General features: G+C 41.2%; 3 protein-coding genes and 1 non-coding gene across 4 annotated transcripts; 2 read left to right on the top strand and 2 right to left on the bottom strand.

The window, feature by feature from the left end:
* Positions 1-572: 572 nt before the first annotated feature.
* On the bottom strand, positions 573-1,861 carry LOC141907643 (uncharacterized). Its single transcript, XM_074797358.1, has 2 exons — positions 1,688-1,861; positions 573-1,394 (listed from the first exon to the last, which is right to left on the bottom strand). Exon 2 carries the CDS (start codon positions 1,389-1,391, stop codon positions 786-788), a length of 606 nt encoding a protein of 201 aa, XP_074653459.1. The 5' UTR covers positions 1,392-1,394; positions 1,688-1,861; the 3' UTR covers positions 573-785.
* Positions 1,862-6,809: 4,948 nt separating this feature from the next.
* Positions 6,810-22,267, top strand: LOC141907110 (degenerin-like protein del-10). The gene is made up of 10 exons (XM_074796679.1): positions 6,810-7,093; positions 8,083-8,250; positions 9,041-9,190; positions 15,399-15,523; positions 17,178-17,359; positions 18,544-18,703; positions 19,336-19,392; positions 19,621-21,151; positions 21,599-21,690; positions 22,106-22,267. The coding sequence occupies exons 1-10, from the start codon at positions 6,810-6,812 to the stop codon at positions 22,231-22,233; spliced, it is 2,877 nt and encodes a 958-aa protein (XP_074652780.1). The 3' UTR covers positions 22,234-22,267.
* Positions 7,697-7,770, top strand: Trnam-cau (transfer RNA methionine (anticodon CAU)). The gene has a single exon. It is a non-coding gene; the product is annotated as a tRNA-Met (tRNA).
* Positions 10,464-14,908, bottom strand: LOC141907145 (methyltransferase-like protein 27). The gene is made up of 6 exons (XM_074796720.1): positions 14,632-14,908; positions 13,315-13,454; positions 12,637-12,759; positions 11,951-12,092; positions 11,526-11,618; positions 10,464-10,688 (listed from the first exon to the last, which is right to left on the bottom strand). Exons 2-6 carry the CDS (start codon positions 13,438-13,440, stop codon positions 10,510-10,512), a joined length of 663 nt encoding a protein of 220 aa, XP_074652821.1. The 5' UTR covers positions 13,441-13,454; positions 14,632-14,908; the 3' UTR covers positions 10,464-10,509.
* Positions 22,268-22,572: the final 305 nt, after the last annotated feature.

A 22,572-nucleotide genomic window follows, 5' to 3' on the forward strand; every position in this document is an offset into this window, starting at 1 on the left:
CAGCAAGCTAAAGATTCAATAATAAAAAGAACTAGAATCTAACTAGAAACAATTCGATTTATTTTATGATATCCATTTCCAGTTGAACAAGAGTTGATAAACTTATAAAATCATGAGTTGAAATTCCCGAAACTAGACCACCTCCATCCCCAAAGAAACGAAAACTAAAGTGAAGGTGCAAAAAAAATAAAAATGCATAACTGATTTTCTTCTGGGTCAGAAACGATATTTCATTTATTATCAGCTCAATTTCAGCCGAATAAAAACTCGTAATCAGTCTATGATAAATACGTAGAACTAATTTCGGCTTGCATAGACAGGAGTGACTGTCTGATAAAGCGAAAAGGCCGCCCTGCCACAAGACCAGGGGATCCGGAAACCGTGGTGAATGAGGGATGTACAGGGGTGTCCCGGGTTCGAACCCAGTAATTACTGACACTGATTCACAGTGGTCCTGATGCTGAATAGAGGATGTACAGGGTTGTCCCGAGTTCGAACCCAGTAATTACTTACACTGATTCTGAGTGATCCTGATGCTGAATAGAGGATGTACAGGGGTGTCCCGGGTTCGAACCCAGTTATTACTGATACTGATTCAGAGTGGTCCTGATGCTGAATAGAGGATGTACAGGGGTGTCCCGGGTTCGAATCCAGTAATTACTGAAAGTGATTCTGAGACTATGCTGAATGTACAGGAGTGTCCCGGGTTCGAACCCAGTAATTACTGAAAGTGATTCAGAGACTGTCCTGATGCTGAATGTACAGGTGTGTCCCGGGTTCGAACCCTATCTGATATATATCGGTGATAGCGAATGTATTAAACTCGTGAATCTTTTATCGTCTGCAGATCTCAAAGATAAATTCAATTTCTCTCGTTCGATCAGATTGCGATTTCGCTCGTGGTATCCCATAACGGTCGCGAAATCGTGAAGTTTAGTTTCGGTTTTAGTCAGCAGGTTGTACGGTAAAGTCTTCGCTATTTTAATCAATAATAATTCCTTCTGATTGATTGTAGTTTTACGGCGTAACAGACGTTTTTCGGTTTGTTGATTTCGAGTCGATCGAGGAGTCGACGACGTCACGCTCGTCGCCGTTATCTTCATATTCGGTTGACTGCGTACGCTGCGCGGACTGGCGCGAGGGGTCGCCGGTGGAGACGGGCATATCTCTTTATCTAAAGGCTTTGATATCACGTGTATCGCCGGCAACGCACCGACTTCTGCTATATTCGTCAAACTTTTACTGAGTTTGTTTTTGATGATGGTTTTAGGCGTTTCGTCTTCATCTCGCTGAATGGATTCCGGCGCGCTCTTGCGGCGTCCGCACGAACTAACACCGTCGTTTTTAGCGCCGAACATTTTTGCGACCATTGTATTTCTTCTGACGAACATTTTCTAAAACCGAAATTTTTATGAAATAATTTCGGTAAAGTTGTTAAACGTTACGTAGTGAATGTATCTGTAGTAGACATTACACTAAATTGAAATGGAATTGACTATTTGGAAATGAAACTTGGAACCGGTCCAAAACTTGGAAGTGGAACTAGATCCAAAACTGTGGAACTGGGTTTAGAATTGTGGAACTTGATCTAGAAATGGATCTGGGCCATCCTGTAATTGTTAATTAAGCTGATCTCCGATATAATGTTTTATTTCAGATTGAGAAATAATGAATTAGAGACACCTACCCTTCGTGAATTCGTTTCTGTAGTAGATCCTTGCACCTGCTGCTGCCGCTGCTGCTGCTGCTGCTGCTCCTGCTGCTGCTGCGGCTGATTTTTACTACTCGTTTTTAAGTACGTCGACTTCGCCTTGGCGAACCTGTAATGGTGGAATATGGAATGTGGAACTTTAGATGAGTCAGGTCCCGGCCGATTTTATGGCGATTACGATTGCGTCATAAAACCGCCGGCTTTCATATTGCGTACAGTCCAATAAAATCTAATACCACAAAATATTATATTAATCCCGTAAATTCCTGAGTTTATTATATTCCCGAATTCCATTGTTAGTCATCTTAGTCATAATATTCGTTTTATATCTGGATGGTTGATTTCTGTCCGAATGGTTTCGAGCAGATTGATAATTAATTATTCATTATATTTATAATGTCGGGTAGGTATTCCATCAATATTGACAGGGGATGGCTTCAGGGGGGCTTTAGGGGATGGCTTTAGGGGGAGGGGGTGGCTTTAAGGGGATGGCTTTAGGGGGATGGCTTTAGCGGGTTGTCTCCAGTTCTCCGAGTCCCTACTTTTCGATTGATTTTTCCCTTTTTTTCGTCAAGTCAAAGATTCTTAAAATCTCCGAATTCGGCCCTCATATCTTTTAACATGTATTTCTTAAAAATTATCTTTCTCCAAAGTTTGGGGGCATCGGTAGCGAATGACTTAGCTGCAATATCCGTGAAATGGGTGCCTTTTAGTTCCATCTGGACCCCGGCCTCCCATGACTTTTTTTCATTAAAAAATTCAGAATAACAGTTAATTGAATTACGCCAACACTTTCAGGAACTCGTGTGTTAGATTTTCCTTTTCGATTCGAACCCGGGACCTCCACCGTCACTCACCGAATTTCATTGTTACCATCAAAGACGTGATCGATAAAAAACTGTCTTTGATCCCGAAAGATTTCTATTTCTCTAACTCTACGTTCAGCCGCTAGGCGGCGTGTCTCCTCCGCGTGACGATGGGCTTCTGCTGGGTTTGTTTTCGTCAACGCGATTCCTACAAAATGCGATTAATTCACTGTCAAAATTAAATCGTGCTGCCCACTACACCGTCCGGTGCTGCCGCTATGCTCAACATTAGCGGATTTTTCATACACTAACGGGAATCGTCTCTGGCAATCAAGGAGAGTCCACTGCCAGAGTAAGTTCGTGTTAGTTTATGCAAAATCCGCTAATGTCGATCAAAGCGGCAGCACCGTACAGCACAGTTTACTAACACGAAATTAGTGGAATAGCGGATGTACAGGAGTGTCCCGGGTTCGATCCCAGTAATTACTGATACTGATTCAGAGTGGTCCTGATGCTGAATAGAGGATGTACAGGGTGTCCCGGGTTCGGACCCGATCCTCGATACTGACCGTAATTAGTTTTATTGAGTTTATCAGCCTCGTCTGAAACTCGCTCACACTTTGATCGTCTGCGATTGTGAATTTTCTCCGTGGCGTCTCTCAGTATTTCCGACGCGTGTTTCTCCTCTAACGGTTTATCTATTGGATTCACCAGATGCGCTTCCATTCTGTGTAATGATAACAATAAATCATTGCAATGATAATGATATGGATAATCTATTCCTTAAAAGCGCTTTAAGTTCAGTCTCAATGGTCTTTACAACAATATTGAAATTGACACATTTTAGTAGCTACCCTCCATCCCCTCCGTCCACCCTCAGTCTCACTGCTTTTACATCAAATGTTGTCCATTATTATCATCTACCAAGATTATTTATTGTAATTATTATAAAGATTATTCTCAGAATATTATGCAAATTCTAATTTGATTTTTATATAATCATTACTACCATTATAAATATCATCATCGTTACTTTATCAACATCATTAGTATAATGACTATTAATTAACAAACTGCTGCATCCTTTCTTGTTTATATTGCACCCGTTCTGCACGTACTGTACGTGGGTCCAGTGCCTAACAATTTAAAAGTCCAGACCTAAAAACTAGCGCATGCAATGAATCCATCATTTAACATCTTTTGTTTATCCCGAATATTGTGAAAACTTCCTTGTATAATTTTAATGTAGTAAAATGAACAATAAATTATTATCTATAATATTCTGCGCATATTTTTTACCTGTTAATTTGAATCCTCGTAATATCCCCTCGTCCGCGGCCACAACCTGCTGTTTGAGGTGACAGGGTCGTGTGTACTTTTACTTTTATATATAACCCTATAAATATCAATCGTTCTGTTGAACTATCACACGCCGAATCTTGCAATTTTCAAAAAGATTAAATCAACGTTTCGTTTATGAATTGAACCTTTGTTTCACAACGCACGCGTAATTAGTTCTAAAGCGTCGATTGGATTAACGAGGATTGGATAATCTCAAAGCGATTATCTCGCAGAGATTATCTCTGTTAACACAAGTCTCGTATAGTTGCTATAAACAAACGATCATTGACGATACAACCGAACAGTACGACGGGCAAATAATTAGAAAAAAAGGTTGATCGATTTTCTAGTGTCCTAAAGTTCGCTGTAACGAGCTGTATAAAATAGAACCTAGACCATTTCACTGGTTCGAATTCGATCGATTTTTGCTTCAGCTGAGATTGAAACACGATTATAAATTGTGTATATCATTTTGACGGCGAGTTGGGAGAAAACGGACTGAAATACGTGACAAAACGTAACGCAGTAAGACCTGCAGAAATATATTCATGACTTGTCGGTTACTGCTGTCGACAACTTGTCAACTTGTCAACTTACACGCACACGTGTGACCTTTTCGCACCCGTTCTAGACCCCACCCCATACCCTCCCCACACTCCTCCCTCCCCACACTCCCCTCCCCACACTCCCCCTCCCCACACTCCCCACTCCCCACATAGCGAGCGCCTGAACTACTGTAATCCAATTTTATCACCAATCACGTGTTGTCAGGAAATCATTGACACTTTCCACGTGTGACCTTTCGTGTGACCATAATCCACCTCACCTTAGTTCCACATTGAGGCTGATTCTAGGAACTGTGGAACTGTGGATCTGTAGAATTGGATCATGAATTGTGGAAATGAGTCTAGAACTGTGGAACTGCATCCTGAACTGTGGGACTGTGGAACTGAGTCCTGAACTGTGGAACTGAACTGTGGAACTGCATCCTGATCTGCTGAACTGTGGACCTGTGGAATTGAGTTCTGACGTGTGGAACTGAAGTTTAGAACAGAATCCTGGATCCTGTACTGTAATCTAATTGTAATCACACACGTCACGTGATGGTCACACTTTCCAACGTAATTGACGTTAACTGACAAATTCACGTTGATTCTCGCTGATTATCGCGTGATTCACGAGAGATGGAATTAGAATTTGATTGCGTAGCGAACCGATATAAATCACTAACCCCCCTCACCCCTCCCCTCGCCCCTCGCTCCCCTCCCGCCCGTATAACGAGATTTGTGTTTGATTAGCTACTGCGCAGAACCACGTGACTTCGTGTCCTAGAATTCATAATCGTCATAGATACTGCCAACAATAGTCTACAACAACCAATTTCAACGTCCGTATCGGTGAGATGTGGCTACGGTGTGATGAAGGGTCAGTAGAGGTTTGACTGTGATCAGTGGGGCAGAAGGCAGGTACAGTGATAGATGACATTGATGCCATCGATGACGTCATTTATTAGCGCCACCTAGCGAGTAGAGCAGACACGAAACCGTCAGTGTATAATCATATCCTAGACATAGACTCAGTGAGTTCCCCTCGCACCCCCTGCCCCTCCCCCTCCCCTCCCTCCCCTCCCCCGGTTTAATATATGACTGGCTCCTGTTGACGATGTGATGATGTTGTGGCGAGTACGCAGCCAGTCTAGTTCACTAATTCGATACCAGGTGTCGCCTCTGTCGCTCGTCACGCACGGAATGCGACGGATACCAGAGAATCATAAAACAATCGGAGAAACGACAGATAAAGTGGAGTAGGTGGATAGATGTGGAACTTCCATCCACAGTCCACATTATAAGTGGGATTAAGTTACAGCTAAAAAAAACACGGAATACTGGACCAAAATACTGGACCACACCACTGGATCATAGTTCCGGACCACAACTCAATTATTCGTATTGAATGTACGTAAGTTAAAGTATTGTTTGAAATATGTTGGTTTTATCCGATTTTATTTATTTCGGTATTTCTGGAAAAATGTATCATTTCCATCGGTTCCTTCGAATCGTTTATCGGATATCGACGGCGGATATTTTGAGAGAACCGTTTGATATATCAACGGCGGTATTGATACATCGACGGACTCGCTATTTGATATCTGAGATTATAACAGAATTGTCGATATCTCATATTGTGGTAAATGGAAAAAAGCGTCACCCAATCAATCGATAGTATTGATTGAGTTGTTTGATGTTCTGTATGCTAATGGTTTGTTCGGCGAATGACATAAGATACTTTCTGTCGTGCACATTTTACTGTATCTACATGAATTAACTTCAAGTTTATGCCGCAAGCGAGAAACAGAGAATTTATTTAATCCATTAAAAAAAATCCCCGCAATAACCTTATCTGGTCAGGGTTCAGGTCACGAGTCTATAATTGGGATTCGAGCTCCACGCTCTATCGACTGACTTGATAGAACCTTCAAACGTAGTCACTAAATCCTTCACCAAAAGTGATTAACAACTGATAATCGCTTACTACGATTAACTATTGTTTCTGGTCTTCGTTTTAAATTGCTTTAACTTCACTCAGTTCGCCCGATTATTTTGTTAATATTCTATGAATGTATTCTGAATCAGTTCGCCTGGACGTTGACTAATAGGCTATGTCGCTACAAACACATACACACGGCTGAATTCATCGTGGAATTTCTAACATAAACTGATTGAATTTCATTTTGTAGGAATTGAATTTGGATGCATTGATCTATTGAATATAACGACTGAAATCCCGAGTTTGTTATGGATTCTAAGTGTTCCGAGTCGGGATAGTTACCGGGGTCAGGAATCCACCGCTCATTCCCTGGCAGTGGTAACGGGTCAGGAATCCACCGGTGCCTTCTCGGATCAGGATAGTTTATATCCAGTATCCCGAATCAGTAGTTGAACTAACCGGATATGGATAACGTATTGAGGATAATGGATACCAGTAACGGATACGAAATGAAATGTTTAAAGTGTTCGACAATAATAACAACAGGTCATTGTAAACATACGTCAGCTGCTGTAGCTGCTGCTGCTGCTGCTGCTGCTGCTGCTGATGGCAGCTACAGGAAGGGGTCTATGGACCGTGTTTTATTAATGAACTCTGACTGGAAATCTATTCTCTACAATTTCACGCAAAATACTACATTCCACGGTGTCAGATACGTGTGTCAAACTACGGATTATCTATCGAGGAGGTAAGATCGATATCTCAATATCAAAATATCATCATATTCTCATAGTCTCTGATAATCATGCGATCAAATTAACGAAATCTCAAAATTATTTACAAGTAATATTTACAAGTATTTTTTAAAAGTGCTCATCCAGATTGATGCTAATATACTTTATGACGAGGGTTCACCACAATTTTCTCTCTTTCAATCTTTTTTCTGCTATCCTCATGGTCGTCCCCAGGATTTTTTTGGGGAGTTCGTTTTTAGGAGTAGGTCCTCTGGGGGTCCTCCCCCGAAAATGTTTGAACATTTTGTGCAGGCAGGTGTGTTCTGGTAGACTGGTTCCCATTTACTTTACATGTATCGATTTTATTTTGCTAGTTTAGCAAATGCAGACCATGTACCGACGTTTGAAAATTCAAAAAGGGGGTTCGTTCGAACTACCGAACCCCCTAGAGACGCCATTTTTCATTTTTTCAACTCTTATCAGTTTTCCATTCCCCTGCCACTTTTTTCTTGAAAAAAATTCGTATTGTAAGTAATTAAAAATAATTCCCTATCGACAAATTTGTGTCTGATATCGCGCGAAAAATGCCCGGACGCAACCCGGGGCGTAGACCAGCCGCCTCGTTAGCGCAGTTGGTTAGCGCGTCAGTCTCATAATCTGAAGGTCGTGAGTTCGAGCCTCACACGGGGCATTCAGCCCTCGGCGGTGTACAATTTTTTGTCCTGGTAAATCTTGCAAAAAGAAAAAATCACGTGTGTTTGTTTTTAGCCCAGAAACTTAAAACTCATTCATGAATACATGAGTTTCAATCTTATATATATATTTCTTATCATATTATATGTTTGGTCTTTCTATTTTGTCTTAATATTTCTTTGCTTGTCGTTTGTTTTTGTGTTTATTCCACAATTACTTATCGAATTTTCTCTATCATGCGAGACATACCTGAGGCAATATCATCGTAATGTAATAAATAAACGGGTTTTTAATTGTCTGTGAATTTCAGGCTGATTTGGTTAGCTTTGATACTGATCGGAACGGGTATAATGCTGCATCAGGTGATCGATCGGGTCGTTTACTACAGCAGCTGGCCGACCACTGTTAAAGTCGACGTCAATTTCAATTCGACGATTACGTTCCCAGTGGTGGCTATTTGTAATATGAATAGTTTCAGGTACTCAACTTTAAAATCAACTTAACTTAAAGAAAAATAATTCAATTCAATTCAATTCAAAATGACTCTTTATTGTAAGATAAAAACCCACTATGTACAAATTAAAAGAATTTTAGAAATCGAAACTTCGTGTAATTTATATTTTAGAATTTTTGAATAGATAAATTCTCGGTTTTAGAATTATTTCATTTTGTACATAGATAAGAATAATTGACAAATTTGAGAAAAAAACATGATAATACGAATCCAGTATTTTTAAGGGAGAGATGGGGGGTAACTCTGCTGGTCATCAACAAGGAATTCTTGAAATCATTCCGAGCACTTCTTTATCATCATCTCATACATTCAAAATGTACCTTTTCTTTGAAATATGGCGTTGAAAAACTGAACAACTGAAAATAGCTAATAATAAGGTAATTTCTCTGAAGGGCATCAGCACAGAAAACAGCCCCCGGGCCCGCAAACTGATTTTGTAATATCGGTACCAATGAACCTTGATTTAGTCCATTACTATCTATAGTTGTACTGAATTAGAATATGACTTCACAGTCACGTGCACAGTATCAAACTAGCAGATTATCTCGACGAGATTGAGGGACACTTTCTCAAAACACGGCGACTTGTCACCAAACAAACACCGGAACCATCAAATTCAATTATATAATAATCCATAATTGATGAATCACTCGTGATGTGTCAATTTGAACGACTCAAATTCCTGCAGCCAGATATGTGGGTTTTTTTCTAATTAAACCGGGCTATCGGTTGAAATGTACGTGTCTGTTTCCAGGGTAACCGAATCAACCCGTTTAGGGTATTACCGTGCGCTGGAACAGTTCTACATGTCTGGAACGTTGAATGTAACGTCATCAACTGCTAATTTAACTATGCAGCAAATTCTGGAACAGACCGGGCACCGGAAGGAGGATATGATAGTCAGGTAAGAAGAACTCGAATCTGATTGGTCGTCGCCTCATCGCATATTCATAAAAACTATATAATAACAAGGTTTCTGTGACCATCTTCATCATAACTGACCAATCAGAAGCCGAGATACTACCGGAAGCGTCACATGCGATCAACACGTCGATTTTACTGCATTCTGAAACAGAGTATTCTAGGAAGTGCACACACTGGCACGCGAGGATCCGCTAGGCGCGCTAGTGTGCAGTTAACGATCGCTTACACGATTCAAAATGTAGAAAATTCTAAAATAAGTCCAAAAATCACCTGTTTAATATATATGTAAACAATATCATGTGGCCTGATGCAAAAAATGTTTTTTATCTGCAGTAACTGATGAACGGCTATTATTGTTTTATGGGGGTCACTCGATAATTAATTTGATATACATCTCGTTTTGGACTTATCGTGAGATTTCCTACAATCTCTGTTTCCGAAAGGCTGACCTCGCGCGCGGAGAGGGGGTTAAGCAAGGCTGTAATATGAGGCTGCAATTATTCAGTAATCGCGTGTAACTCGCATTTATCCACTCGCGCTTAATTCCGAATCGAATTCTCATTTTGTCGCTGACACGATTTAATCCCCTAAACATCGATTACTCAGACATCCATCGAGATTTTCGAGAATATCACGCTGAAATTCATGAGATATCATGATATTCATATATTAGACGTTTATTGGTTATTAAAGTTCTACTATGTATATGATATTTATGAGACCCCCAGCAGAGTTTAAATGTCGTCTCCGGTTAAACATGACTAGGAAGCGCAGGGTGACTGCTGTCAATGTCGTGCCCTTTTTTCATTTTTTACAGTTAGTCGTCCCTATCAATCCCAAAAATATAGAAAAGGGCGCATTGTTACAATACAAGGCAGATAATCTCCAACAAAAAGGCATTGCACCATTCCTCAGGATTTCATCTTCATTGCCTGGGACCGGTTGCATAGTCATGGCTTAGACCAACTTAGTTCTATAGCCAATCTAACAACTTAAGATTTAAGACCACTTTTGGACTTAAGTCACGACTGTGCAACTGGTCCCCCTTGAAACTACGTCTGAATGCAATAAATCTTCTAGAACGTAATTTGCATCAGGAACTCAACTTGAAACCACGACAAATGAATAGTTCTGCTCCGGAATCTTTCGAGTTCGCCAAACTCAAACTCAAACTCAAACTTGAACTCACACTCACAAATAAAAACACAATTTTAAACATATTTTATTTAATAAAACAGTATAGTACTTTTATGAATTAGATTTTTTTTTATTCTTGTTTTTTTTCAATTTATCTCAATTTTATCTCAATTTCTTGAATACGAAAACCAAACCGGTATAGTCGAGATAGTAGACGGGTATCTCGATTTGTTTAAATTCGCAAATTCCGTCAGTTTTCAGTTTATCGACGAATTCTGGAAATCCGCGAAAATCCTCGGTCTCGAGATAATCCTTCCGGAGACAGATAAACACGTGACCTCCTGTAAAACATATATACACGCATATATCATCAACAGCAATGAATGGCGTTGTTATCAGACATGGATAAATACCAGGGGCAACTGTGCGGGTAACCTGCATTCTTGCAGACATTCTGCTGAAAACTTGGTTAAGGACAATCAGACAACAATAGACTCAAATTGTCAACTTTCCGCTGGTTAAATAGGACCAAATATTGAGCAACTGCTGTTTGAAGCCTCTCAGACAATCTGCTGTCTATACACTGCACCCCCTCAGACAATCTGCTGTCTGTACCCTGCACCCCTCAGACAATCTGCTGTCTGTACACTGCACCCCTCAGACAATCTGCTGTCTGTACACTGCACCCCTCAGACAATCTGCTGTCTGTATCCTGCACCCCTCAGACAATCTGCTGTCTGTACCCTGCACCACCTCAGACAATCTGCTGTCTGTACCCTGCACCCTCTCAGACAATCTGCTGTCTGTACACTGCGCCCTCTCAGACAATCTGCTGTCTGTACCCTGCACCCTCTCAGACAATCTGCTGTCTGTACACTGCGCCCTCTCAGACAATCTGCTGTCTGTACCCTGCACCCCTCAGACAATCTGCTGTCTGTACCCTGCACCCTCTCAGACAATCTGCTGTCTGTACCCTGCACCCTCTCAGACAATCTGCTGTCTGTACACTGCGCCCTCTCAGACAATCTGCTGTCTGTACCCTGCACCCTCTCAGACAATCTGCTGTCTGTACACTGCGCCCTCTCAGACAATCTGCTGTCTGTACCCTGCACCCTCTCAGACAATCTGCTGTCTGTACCCTGCACCATTTTGAAGCTCTATAGAATATTTTCACGCACCTGTTTTGACGAGTCTGAATAGTTCAGTGATAGCCTGGTATTTAATATGTCCCGGTACGATCGCTCCTGCTGATGTGATATTATCATACGACTCTATAACCGGAAATAAAAACAAGAAAACATGATATTTCTGTTACCACAAACCCCCCCCCCCCCCCAAACTTCTAATATGGGCCTCTGTGCTTTGATATGATCTGAATTAGTTTTCTTTGCCCTTGCCCACTTTTATATCGATAATTCAAAACTGACTTATTTTTTTGGGGGATGGTTGTTCAAATTTAACTAATTCTAGCTATGGAATCAAATTCTAGCAACAACCGATCGAGATAAGTCCTGATTTTTACTCATCTAGGGCCTGATTTCAATCTTCGTCAACTTTTCTAAAATATTCAAATATCTTAAGACGACCGCCTGGATTCACGCACCTGACCGGATGGAGCATTGTTGAGTATCAGTGATGTATTCTGGGTAATATCGTCGGTACAGGTTTTGTTTCATGGCGTGTGCAGATAAACCTTCAGACGGCTCGATGCTGTCGAATTCACCTCGGAATCCAACTTTACGGAGCTGCGAGAATTTGAGAGAGCAAAATACTAAATATATATCCAACTGACTATTAATGATTATTAAATTAAAACTGAATTATTGTTAGTTTAATTAATTACTGATTCTTTGGATTTATTTTCAGATTTTTTTTCAATTTGCCATCAGAAATATTCGCTAGTAAATTCTATCGTAAACCGTTCATGATCGTCACCACTGCAACCTTGAGTTTGTCAATAATTGAAATTTTCCACTGGGTCCAGTTTCACGAAAAAATTTAACTCAAATTTCCAGCTTTGTTGCTGTGACGTATTTCGTGTTTTAAATGTGGAAAAGTTTTACGCTAAAAAAACTTTAGAATTTGAATTATCTGAAAATTCATTTTCCCATAGCGGAAAAAGGCTCGATCCAGTTTCACTAAAGTTTCTAAATTGGTTACGTCACATCGATTCAAACTTTAACCGTTGTTCATGAAACTGAAGCAGTATCCTGGTTGTTGGTCGCTGAGTCGAGCGATCATCCCAATCTTGAGATGATTGGTCGTAGGTCGATCAGTGACGTCACGTACCTCTTTAGCCACTAGACCAGTTCCGGCGCCCACATCCAGGAAGTTGGCTCCATCATCGGTCACGTGGTTACGGATTATCACTGCTAGTGATTCTGTGGCCTGACATTTTATCGATTGAAGTCCCTGTGAATAAATAAACACATTCAACATGAGAGTGATATACGTACCAGATCAATGGGTTTCCCCTTATTTCTGGACCAAGCTCATTTAGGTCATTCAAGATTCGAGAAAGAGAGAGAGAGAGAGGGAGGGAGGGAGGGAGGGAGGGAGGGAGGGAGGGAGGGAGGGAGGGAGAGAGAGAGAGAGAGAGAGAGAGAGAGAGAGAGAGAGAGAGAGAGAGAGAGAGAGAGAGAGAGAGAGAGAGAGAGAGAGAGAGAGAGAGAGAGAGAGAGGGGGAGAGGGAGAGAGAGATAGAGAGAGAGAGATACAAGGTGATATATCAGATACTGATAAATACAGATGACAAGAACCAATTTGAGTAGAAGGGCGGAAGGAGGGCGCAGGGATGGGGGAAGGGGGTTATTGTGCGGGTAGTAATAGTTAGTTCGACATTAGGCTATAATTGTGTGTATTTTTCATCCTGAATTCAATCTCGTCCGCGGCCGAACATCGACTGACTGACTATTTGTCTAATACAGTAAATATTTCCGACTTCTGCGCTGTTGATGTTGATTTTACCTTCTCGTAAACCTCAGCTGTTAGTTTATCGTACGCGTTTGTCAATTGTTGTGGGTCCTTCGCGCTCAGAAATTCATCGTGTATTCTGTCGATAAATGCAACATCGTCACTTCCGGTTGCCGACATGTTTTTATTGATCTCTGTAAGAAAAACGTAATCAATAAATAATGAATCATTTTTATTGGTCGCACAGGGAGGAAGTTCTCCTCATCGCTGGGAATTGAGAGGCAAAATTGTACCCCGAGTCGGTGTCAATAAGTAAGAGTTTGTGAAATAAAATAGGCTCTGTCTCTTACTGCGGTAAAGTTGAGACCGGTAAAATTCTACCCCGAGTTGGTGTCAAATACTGAGTAAGAGTTTGTGAAATACAGTATAGACTCTGTCTCTTACTGCGGTAAAGTTGAGACTGGTAAAATTCTACCCCGAGTTGGTGTCAAATACTGAGTAAGAGTTTGTGAAATACAGTAGACTCTGTCTCTTACTGCGGTAAAGTTGAAACCAATAAATTTCTACCCCGAGTTGGTGTCAACCACCAGTCATGACGGGCTGTCACGTCATTAAATATTCATGGTAATTGACATGCGCAGACAAAGTCTTGTAACACTAGGTCACTAGTCTGGTATAATATAAAAACACTGGCATATGATAAATATAAAAATATATATATATTGTATATATAGTGTACTGTATTGTGATAATATCGATTGTAGTTATATAATATGGAGTATATATAGCCCTTTATAACATCTTGTGATATATTTCAGTTCAGACGTGTTCACGCTATCCTGTAGAGCGCTATGACCTGAGCAAGAGAGAGAGAGGGACAATTGACACATAGAACAGCATATTCAGACGCTACAGTAATGGTAATTTGCACCTCGGTTTCACACTGTTAGCCCATAATGCCCATAATGACCACCAGACTCAACAACCGACTTCAACTCTTGCACTGCATTTTACACCTTGTTCGCGTCCATAGCAAACAGACTGTGGTCCCTATGGACAGGTTTATACTGACTGCATGATTATTATGTTGCTGATTTTTCCAAATGACTGAATTTTAACTTAGTAAATCGAATTAGAAATAAAGAATTGAGGCTCAAAAATAGAGATGACTTCAGTAATGTGACGACTTATCCAAATTATGACTTACACTTAGTGAATAGAATTAGAAATACAAATTGAGACTTAAAAATAGAGATGACTTCAGTAATGATGTGATGAGTTCCCGGGACGGGTTACATTAAGGAAATTGAATTGGAAATTCATGCGTAAATTGGTGCTGAAAAATAGATATGACTTGAGTAAACAACTTACTGTTGATGAGTTCAATAAGAAATTTGACTGTAGCCAACTCTTGCAGTTTTCCGGCGTTAATGTGATCGAGCAGCTGGTGCGGTGGGTTGGAGTTTGACTGAGTTAGCTGTTTTTATACCCGGTAGTTATTGTGCTGATATATTCGGATTTTTAAATCTATGGTAAAATTCCGCTTTCAGATCGGTGCGCGTCACGCATTGTGTCTGGGACGGGCGGTGAGTGGAGACTACAGTCCGTGGTTCAAACACTTTAAACCATGCTAAAACCATCGACTAAAAAATCATATCTTAAACCTTATCATCCGACAGTCAGCGACCTGCAATTTAAATAAAAACTAATTTACAATCGGAACACTTTGTCCTAACATTGTCAATAATCAAATGTACTTCACTAACATGATAGGATTTTTAACAGACAACTTATGTAGGTCTTTTGACGTTCCAAGGGCATGTTTTTAGCTCATATGAAATGGCATATATGAAGTAGGCAAACAATAGTTTTTAAATGCAACGCCCTTAAAATTTGCAGATGGGTTTGATGCATTTTGCAGCAGCATTTTAAGTAAACAAAAAAATGGTCTTCTAATGCGAGAGAAGTTTATAAGATTAAAGCAGTAAAAAGTCTTTGAGTTTTATTCAGAAAAAGGCAAATCAAAATATTTATGGGTCGTCAAAAACGGCTACAAATTCTCTCCTCGGAGGTAGCAGGTTTAAATTCTATTTCGATTGATTTAATTGCGATGAACTCTGTTTTCTCTGTCTCACTAGCTGCTCATGGAATGGTCAACCTTGTGGTGCCGCGAATTTCACACCGATCTTTACCGATCACGGATTGTGTTACTCGTTCAACAACAACATCCAACAAACATCACCGTTACTCGTTACCGAGGCCGGTAAGTACTGGTTAGGGATTAATCCCGGGAATTACCTCGGGATTAATCCCGGGAATTATCCTGAAAGCTATTTTGTGTGTGTTTGTTTAGCTAGAGGTTTAATCAGAATCAGCTACAGCAGGGACCCGGCCCCTTCATCTGCGCAAGAGTCGCTTTTATCAAATAAACACAAATTGACATTGACTCGCATTAAGTTGAGGTCATGGTAGCCCACTTGGGAGCCCACATACATGTATCTCAGTGCATTGGGCTGGTAATTCTGGAACCCGCAAAAGCTCATTGATTTCAATTCGAAAAACTTTCTAAATCGTGTGGCTGTTGGTCTAAATGTTGTTGTTAGATTTGCCACAAAATCAAGAACCGTTCACTGTGTGGCCGGTTGCAGTCACGGCTTTGACTTAAGACCAGTCTTAGACCAACTTCGCCAGTACAACCAATCTTAAAACTTAATACTAGTTTAACATTTCAGATTACTTTCGGACTTAAGTTACGACTGTGCGAATGGACCTGTCTTAAATGGTTAGATTGATAGTTAATACTAGTCTTAAGTTTTTAGAACCGAAATTTGGATGTTAGATTGGTTGTGGAACCAAAATTAGCTTAGACTTGTCTTAAATCATTCTTAGAACCAAAAATGAGTTTAGACAGGTCTAAATTGTTATATTGGTTATAGAACCAAAATGAGTTTAGACTGGTCTAAATTATAAGCGAATCTTCACTGTGCAGGAGTAAATGTCTGGGAACAGCGAAACAAAGTAATCCGGGAACAGAATTAGCCCGTCGTGGTTTGTACTCTGATAGAGAGACGAAGGAGAGGTATATGAGGCGGTAAAAGGATTCTTAATTAACGGCACAAATTATCTTTACACGTCGATCGACGCGCATCAGTCAGACAGTGACTGCTGCCGCTACTGTAGCTGTCTAAATGTGACAGTTCCCACGAGACTCGTGTCGTCATTTGTCATAGTTAGGAATTTGACGTGTTTATACATAAACATATATCGTAACCATTGATGAAACACTCTGTGAATCCAGTGTTCAGCTAATAGTTACATCAACAGATGAATTCTTGTGGAGATTACTAATTATCATAAAGTAGAAACGTTGAATAAACTACACTAGCTCAAGGAATACAGTATTCCTGAAGATGACTATTAGGATAAAGTCGAAACGTTGAATAAACTACACTAGCTCAAGGAATACAGTATTCCTGATGATGACTATTAGGGTAAAGTCGAAACGTTGAATAAACTACACTAGCTCAAGGAATACAGTATTCCTGAAGATGACTATTAGGATATAGTCGAAACGTTGAATAAACTAAACTAGCTCAAGGAATTCAGTATTCCTGAAGATGGCTATTAGGATATAGTCGAAATGTTGAATAAACTACACTAACTTTTTATCCTTAGTGTGCAGGGATTTTATATCATCTTTACAACACGGACTCAGAGTGTTTCGGTTATAATGAGGACAACATCAGTATTCCTGAAGATGACTATTAGGATATAGTCGAAATGTTGAATGAACATTTATAGCTCATCGAGACATTTCAAAGGCTGTTCTCTTATTATAAGTGTGGGGGTTGTATTCTGTTTTTAAATTCAAATAAACAATAATTTTTCTAATAAACATAATTGTTCTGATCTCATAGGTACGGAGCATGGTCTGAGATTGGTGGTAAATGTGGAGCAGTATGAATACATGTATGGACCGCATGACTCCGCTGGACTTAAAGTATTACTACACGATAAAAAAGAAGTGCCGTTAGTGTATGAACTAGGTCAAGGTTTATCGACGGCCACTCATACTTATATCGGTATTAAATTACTAGTGGTAAGTATTGAGAGGGAAAGGAGAGGGGGAGAGGAGGGGGAAGGAGAGGGGGAAAGGGGATAGAAAGGGAGAGGGAGGAGGGTGAGAGAGAGGAAGAGAGAGAGCCAAGAGAGGGACAAGGAGAGAGGGGGTGTGGGAGAGGGAAAGTGGGAGAGAGACAGAGACAGGGAGGGAGAGGGAGGAGGGGGAGAGGTGGGGCAGAGCCTGGAGAGGGACAGGGACAGAGTGAGGACAGGGACAGGGACAGGGCGAGTTGCTGCTGCTGCTGCTGCCGCCGCCGCCGCTGCTGCTGCTGCTGCTGCTGCTGCTGCTGCCGCTGCTGCTGATGAGTGGTTGAATAGATCAGTCCACGCTCAGTCAGTTCTAATTGATCTATAATGAAATGAAAAGTGATGATTTCTAAAAGCTTTCATTAAACCGTGGACTTCCATGATTAAACCACACTTTTCGCGTTCAACAACGAATTTCATCAAACACTTTCAGATTCATGTAATTCCAGTTACTAAACTCAATCACGAGAATGAATTCCCGACGCTAGATTCATTCACTCATTCAATGTGTTCATTCCACACTCATAGAGTTCCAGTAAACAGTACTGACAAATATTTGTACAAAGACCGCTACTACACGTAATGCTTTCGCTGATTCCATCAATCATTGACTCCGTAATCCATGCATTAATTGCTGATTTATGGATGTAGACATTTTTTCTGGAAAAAAAATCGAAAGGCAATTTGAGATGACGTCATTGAGAGGCATCCATTAGAGGGTAGCCATCTTTGATAGAAGGGTCTGATATAATCATTAGTAGCTGATTAGATGATGTCATAGGGGGATTTTATGATTGGCAGCCATATTCTAACCGGGCAGTTCTATGACGTTACGAATGGACCTCATATTATCGGCAGACGTATTTTCTTGAAGGGTAATTTACTATGACGTCATAGGGGTGGTTGGCATTTTCAAGGTCTCTAGAGGAAGACTCGATATGATCATGATGTCATAGGGGTATTTATGGGCGGTGGGTCGGCTCAATGCGATGATGTCATAGGGGGATTTATGGGCGGTGGGTCGGCTCAATCTGATGATGTCATAGGTGGATTTCATGTTGGGAACCATATTCTATTTGAAGAGTAATTCGATGACGTCATAGGGGGAATTGATGATATTGTTTGCTGTTTTAGATGACCCATCTAGGTGAACCGTACGGTATTTGTAACCACACTCAAAGTAGAAGTTTCTACTACGAGAAATATTCGGATAGCGGGTGTAAAATGTCGTGCATGATGAGCGTGTATGAACAGGTTTGCGGCTGTCGTCTGTCGTTCATGCCTCATAAACACGGTTAGTATTACACCACCAGCCGGACCCGGCTCCGGCACCTGTCAGTATTACACCACCAGCCGGACCCGGCTCCAGCACCTGTCAGTATTACACCACCAGCCGGACCCGGCTCCGGCACCTGTCAGTATTACACCACCAGCCGGACCCGGCTCCAGCACCTGTCAGTATTACACCACCAGCCGGACCCGGCTCCAGCACCTGTCGTGACCTTACAGTTAACTCCACAGTTGAATCTTTAGTTCATCATTACGAAATCTCTGTGAAATTCATCAGATCGATTTTAGTCAATCTTAATTAAGTCACTACTGCGACGTCCTGAACTGTGGAACTGGGTCCAGAAATGTGGAACTGGGTCCAGAACTGTGGAACTGGGTCCTGAACTGTGGAACTGGGTCCAGAAATGTGGAACTGGGTCCTGAACTGTGGAACTGGGTCCTGAACTGTGGAACTGGGTCCAGAACTGTGGAACTGGGTCCTGAACTGTGGAACTGGGTCCAGAAATGTGGAACTGGGTCCTGAACTGTGGAACTGGGTCCTGAACTGTGGAACTGGGTTCAGAACTGTGGAACTGCGTCCAGAACCATAAACATGATTGGATGATTTAAATGTGTATGATTCTCATTTTCCTGCAGGTTTTCCCAGACAATGTACTTTACGTGAACAATTTGAATGCGGTTCAAAAGCTAAAGGTAAGAAGACTAGTCTAAGCTAATGTTGGTTCTATAACCAATGTAACAACCAGTTTAGGCTCATTTTGGTTCTATGTCAATCGACCAACTTAGACCAGTCTAAACTAATTTATTTGGTTCTATAATCAATCTAACAACTTAGAAACCAATCTTGTGGTCTAATAATATCATATCATTTTACGAATAATTAAAAAACAAATATTTTCATAATATTTTCTATATATTCAGATGAATTCACTCGGTCGGAACACACCAGGTGTCGCTGTCCGGTGCCGTGTTCGATGACGATATATGAACCTAGTTTTTCATACAGCAGCACCTCCTACCTGGACGTCGATAAACTAAAACGATTCGTGAACACGTCTGGATTACTGGACAAATTCACCAGAGCACGTGACATCAAAAGCGCCGTTATCACTAAATACGCGAAAAAAGATATCGAACGTATCGAAAACTTACTTGCCGCAGGCGGCGTCGTTTATCGGATACTGTTCGTGGAAATGGTGCGCAAACTGCGGCGGTACGCGGGACGTGTGAAGAAAACGGTGTCGAACCTGGACGTCAAGTTCGACGACTGGAACGATATAGTGAGACTACAGCGGGATATCTGTGATCGTCTGTTCTATCGAGGCGTGTTGAGTATCGATAGGGGCTCGTTCGCGCAGGTGACGCTGGGTAATTCCGAATTCGAATACCGCACCGACACCTACATGAAAAAACTGATCGAATCCGGTATAAACGGTTATCACCGGGATATGTTAAAATTCGAATTGGACACTACTATCAAATCTCGCCGTAAGGTGGCGTCTGAAGCGCGTAGAAATGCTCAATCGGCCTACGAGACGTTTACGACGGGTAAACCGTTAGCGAAATCAAATATAGAGGGCGTATCGGTCGCTATGGTTACGGCTGCCATACCGGAAACGACGTTAAACGCGTCGGTGAACCGGAACCACGTGATATCGAATCGCGTTCGAGAGTCTATAGATCGTCTGGGCGAGATGATTGACAGCTACCGGGAACTAGGTCAAATTACTGACCACGCCTACAAATATGGCGTCGTCAACACGAGTCGAGTTAGAGAAATACACGGCAAGATTTCGGTGTTATCAGACGAGTTTAACAAAGACAGAGACGCTTTACTGCATGACGTATATCGATATCCGACTAAAGTATTAGACTTGAAACTTAAATCGATCGTCGAACGACGAGTCAACTTCAAAAAACTCCATCATCAAATCGAGGCCGATATTCAAATTTTACTAACGGAAATTAACGAAACTAAAAATAGCGTCTGGCCAGTATTTACGAGACTAAAAGAGACCTTGATGGCGTATAAGAGCGACCCCTATATCGGCTGGTCGGTTATAGCGCGTCACACAACGTCGAAGGAAGTTGATAGTTTTGTGATCGGCCTTGAGAATCTCTTTCAACTGATCCGATCCAAATCTCAAACTTTGTCCGAAAACTGTGACAAACTTCTCAATATCAGTTTATCGATTTTACAATCGGCCATGAGCGATACCGATTCTATGACGTATTTCCGGTCAGCTGCTGCTGATCGTGTATTGTGGGTAAAACAAGATTTCGAACTGTTGAAACGGTCGGTATTGTCGCAGTTCAGCGACCTTGACAACGGTTTCGATTTGAACGCGTTATTAGCCAATCATGGAAACGCGTTTAAAACGGCTCTGACCTACATGAGGGACCATCACCGAGAATATTTGGCTGAAAATAAAATAGGGTCTACATTCTATAGGTAATAGATAAAGATATTTGAATTTCGAAAACAAACCCTGCAGAAAATCGTTTTTTTTCTTCGAAATTATCACATTATGTCGTGATTAAAAGGGTGCGACAAAAAATCGACGACTTCTTAAAAGTTCGGCTAAATTATTACAATAACCAAAGGTGGCGCTTTTTGCTTTTTATATATCCCAGGTTACATCAATATTTAAGAGCGGCGGCCATCTTGGATCACGTAAGATCTTGCGAGAGACCCGCAGGTTCAGTTGCTAAGCGCAACACATTTTCGCCGAATCTTGCATTGTTAAATCATTATCCAAGATGGCTGATTTAAATTGTAATAGATGTTTGGTGCGGCCATCTTTTCTTGATAATCTACGAGCATGCTGTTTATCCTTGTTCAATTTCGCGTTCGGATGTTGTTGAACTTTGATACTGTTTGTTTTTTCTAACTCTGTAGGGAAAACCTGCTGCAAGTAGATATATTCTATCAGAAATTAAGTTATGAATTGATTCAACAACAAGCGGCCTACGACGCATACGCATTATTATGTGAGTTTACACACACGATCTTCCACCTATCCACCCCCTTCCACTCAGTTCAACTCTCCACCTATCCACCCGTCCACCCAGAGTTCTCTTTGTAAAGACATTACTAAAACATTACCGCTATCCGCTATTCCACCCTGTTTAATTCTCTTCATATCCACCATCCTTCATCCCCTCCACCTATCCACCCTGTTCTTACATATCCACCCTGTTCTTACCTACCCACCCTGTTCCTTCCTTGCCTACTATTTTCTTTCACACCCCCAGCTTGCATTCCATGTCCATTATTTTCAATTTGAAGACATTACTAAATTCCTGTAGAAGATAATTATCAGTTAGGAAATTCGAACGATTTTTCATCATTCAATCGATAATTATTGATTTTCTAATTTCAGAGTCTCATTGTTTCTATTTCTAGGTGATATAGGCGGTTCTATGGGTCTGTTTGTTGGAGCTAGCGTGCTGACTATGTTCGAATTGCTGGACGTTTTCGCTTATCAAATATTTAACAAAACCAAACGGAAACAAAAAACCACAGCTCTTTAGAGTTGCGGCAAGCGAGTAATACGTTTACCTACTTAACCCGTTAGATGGCGCACGAGTTCCTTGGCTGAACGCGAACGACCGGCGGATTGAAGCGCGTCGCTCGAATATTAGTTCGAAGAAAATCCGATAGACGGCGTCGGTGTCTCCACTACGAGTTCGAATGAAAGAATTAGATTGATTGATGAATAAATGAATTGGTGAAACCCAAAGTTCCAGACTTGGGTGCGAAATATAGGGAAAAAGTCAAACTCAGCGGCGCCGGGAACTACCTCGGTATCAACACCTGAAGCCGCGGCGCGCATCTGCTAAATCTAGTATTGTATTATTTTCCCATGATTT

The sequence above is a fragment of the Tubulanus polymorphus genome, chromosome 6, assembly GCF_964204645.1.
Source record: "Tubulanus polymorphus chromosome 6, tnTubPoly1.2, whole genome shotgun sequence".
NCBI lineage: Eukaryota > Metazoa > Nemertea > Palaeonemertea > Tubulaniformes > Tubulanidae > Tubulanus > Tubulanus polymorphus.

What these genes read in the sequence shown, in the direction of transcription:
- LOC141907643 (XM_074797358.1), bottom strand. Translation starts at nt 1,391, where the DNA reads ATGTTCGTCAGAAGAAATACAATGGTCGCAAAAATGTTCGGCGCTAAA.
- LOC141907110 (XM_074796679.1), top strand. Translation starts at nt 6,810, where the DNA reads ATGGATAACGTATTGAGGATAATGGATACCAGTAACGGATACGAAATG. An exon ending in ATGCGGTTCAAAAGCTAAAG is followed by an intron (nt 19,393 to 19,620) that starts GTAAGAAGACTA and finishes CTATATATTCAG; the next exon opens with ATGAATTCACTCGGTCGGAA. An exon ending in CGACGCATACGCATTATTAT is followed by an intron (nt 21,691 to 22,105) that starts GTGAGTTTACAC and finishes TTCTATTTCTAG; the next exon opens with GTGATATAGGCGGTTCTATG.
- LOC141907145 (XM_074796720.1), bottom strand. Translation starts at nt 13,440, where the DNA reads ATGTCGGCAACCGGAAGTGACGATGTTGCATTTATCGACAGAATACAC. An exon ending in CTGGTCTAGTGGCTAAAGAG is followed by an intron (nt 12,093 to 12,636) that starts GTACGTGACGTC and finishes AAATTCTCGCAG; the next exon opens with CTCCGTAAAGTTGGATTCCG. An exon ending in ACAATGCTCCATCCGGTCAG is followed by an intron (nt 11,619 to 11,950) that starts GTGCGTGAATCC and finishes TTCCGGTTATAG; the next exon opens with AGTCGTATGATAATATCACA.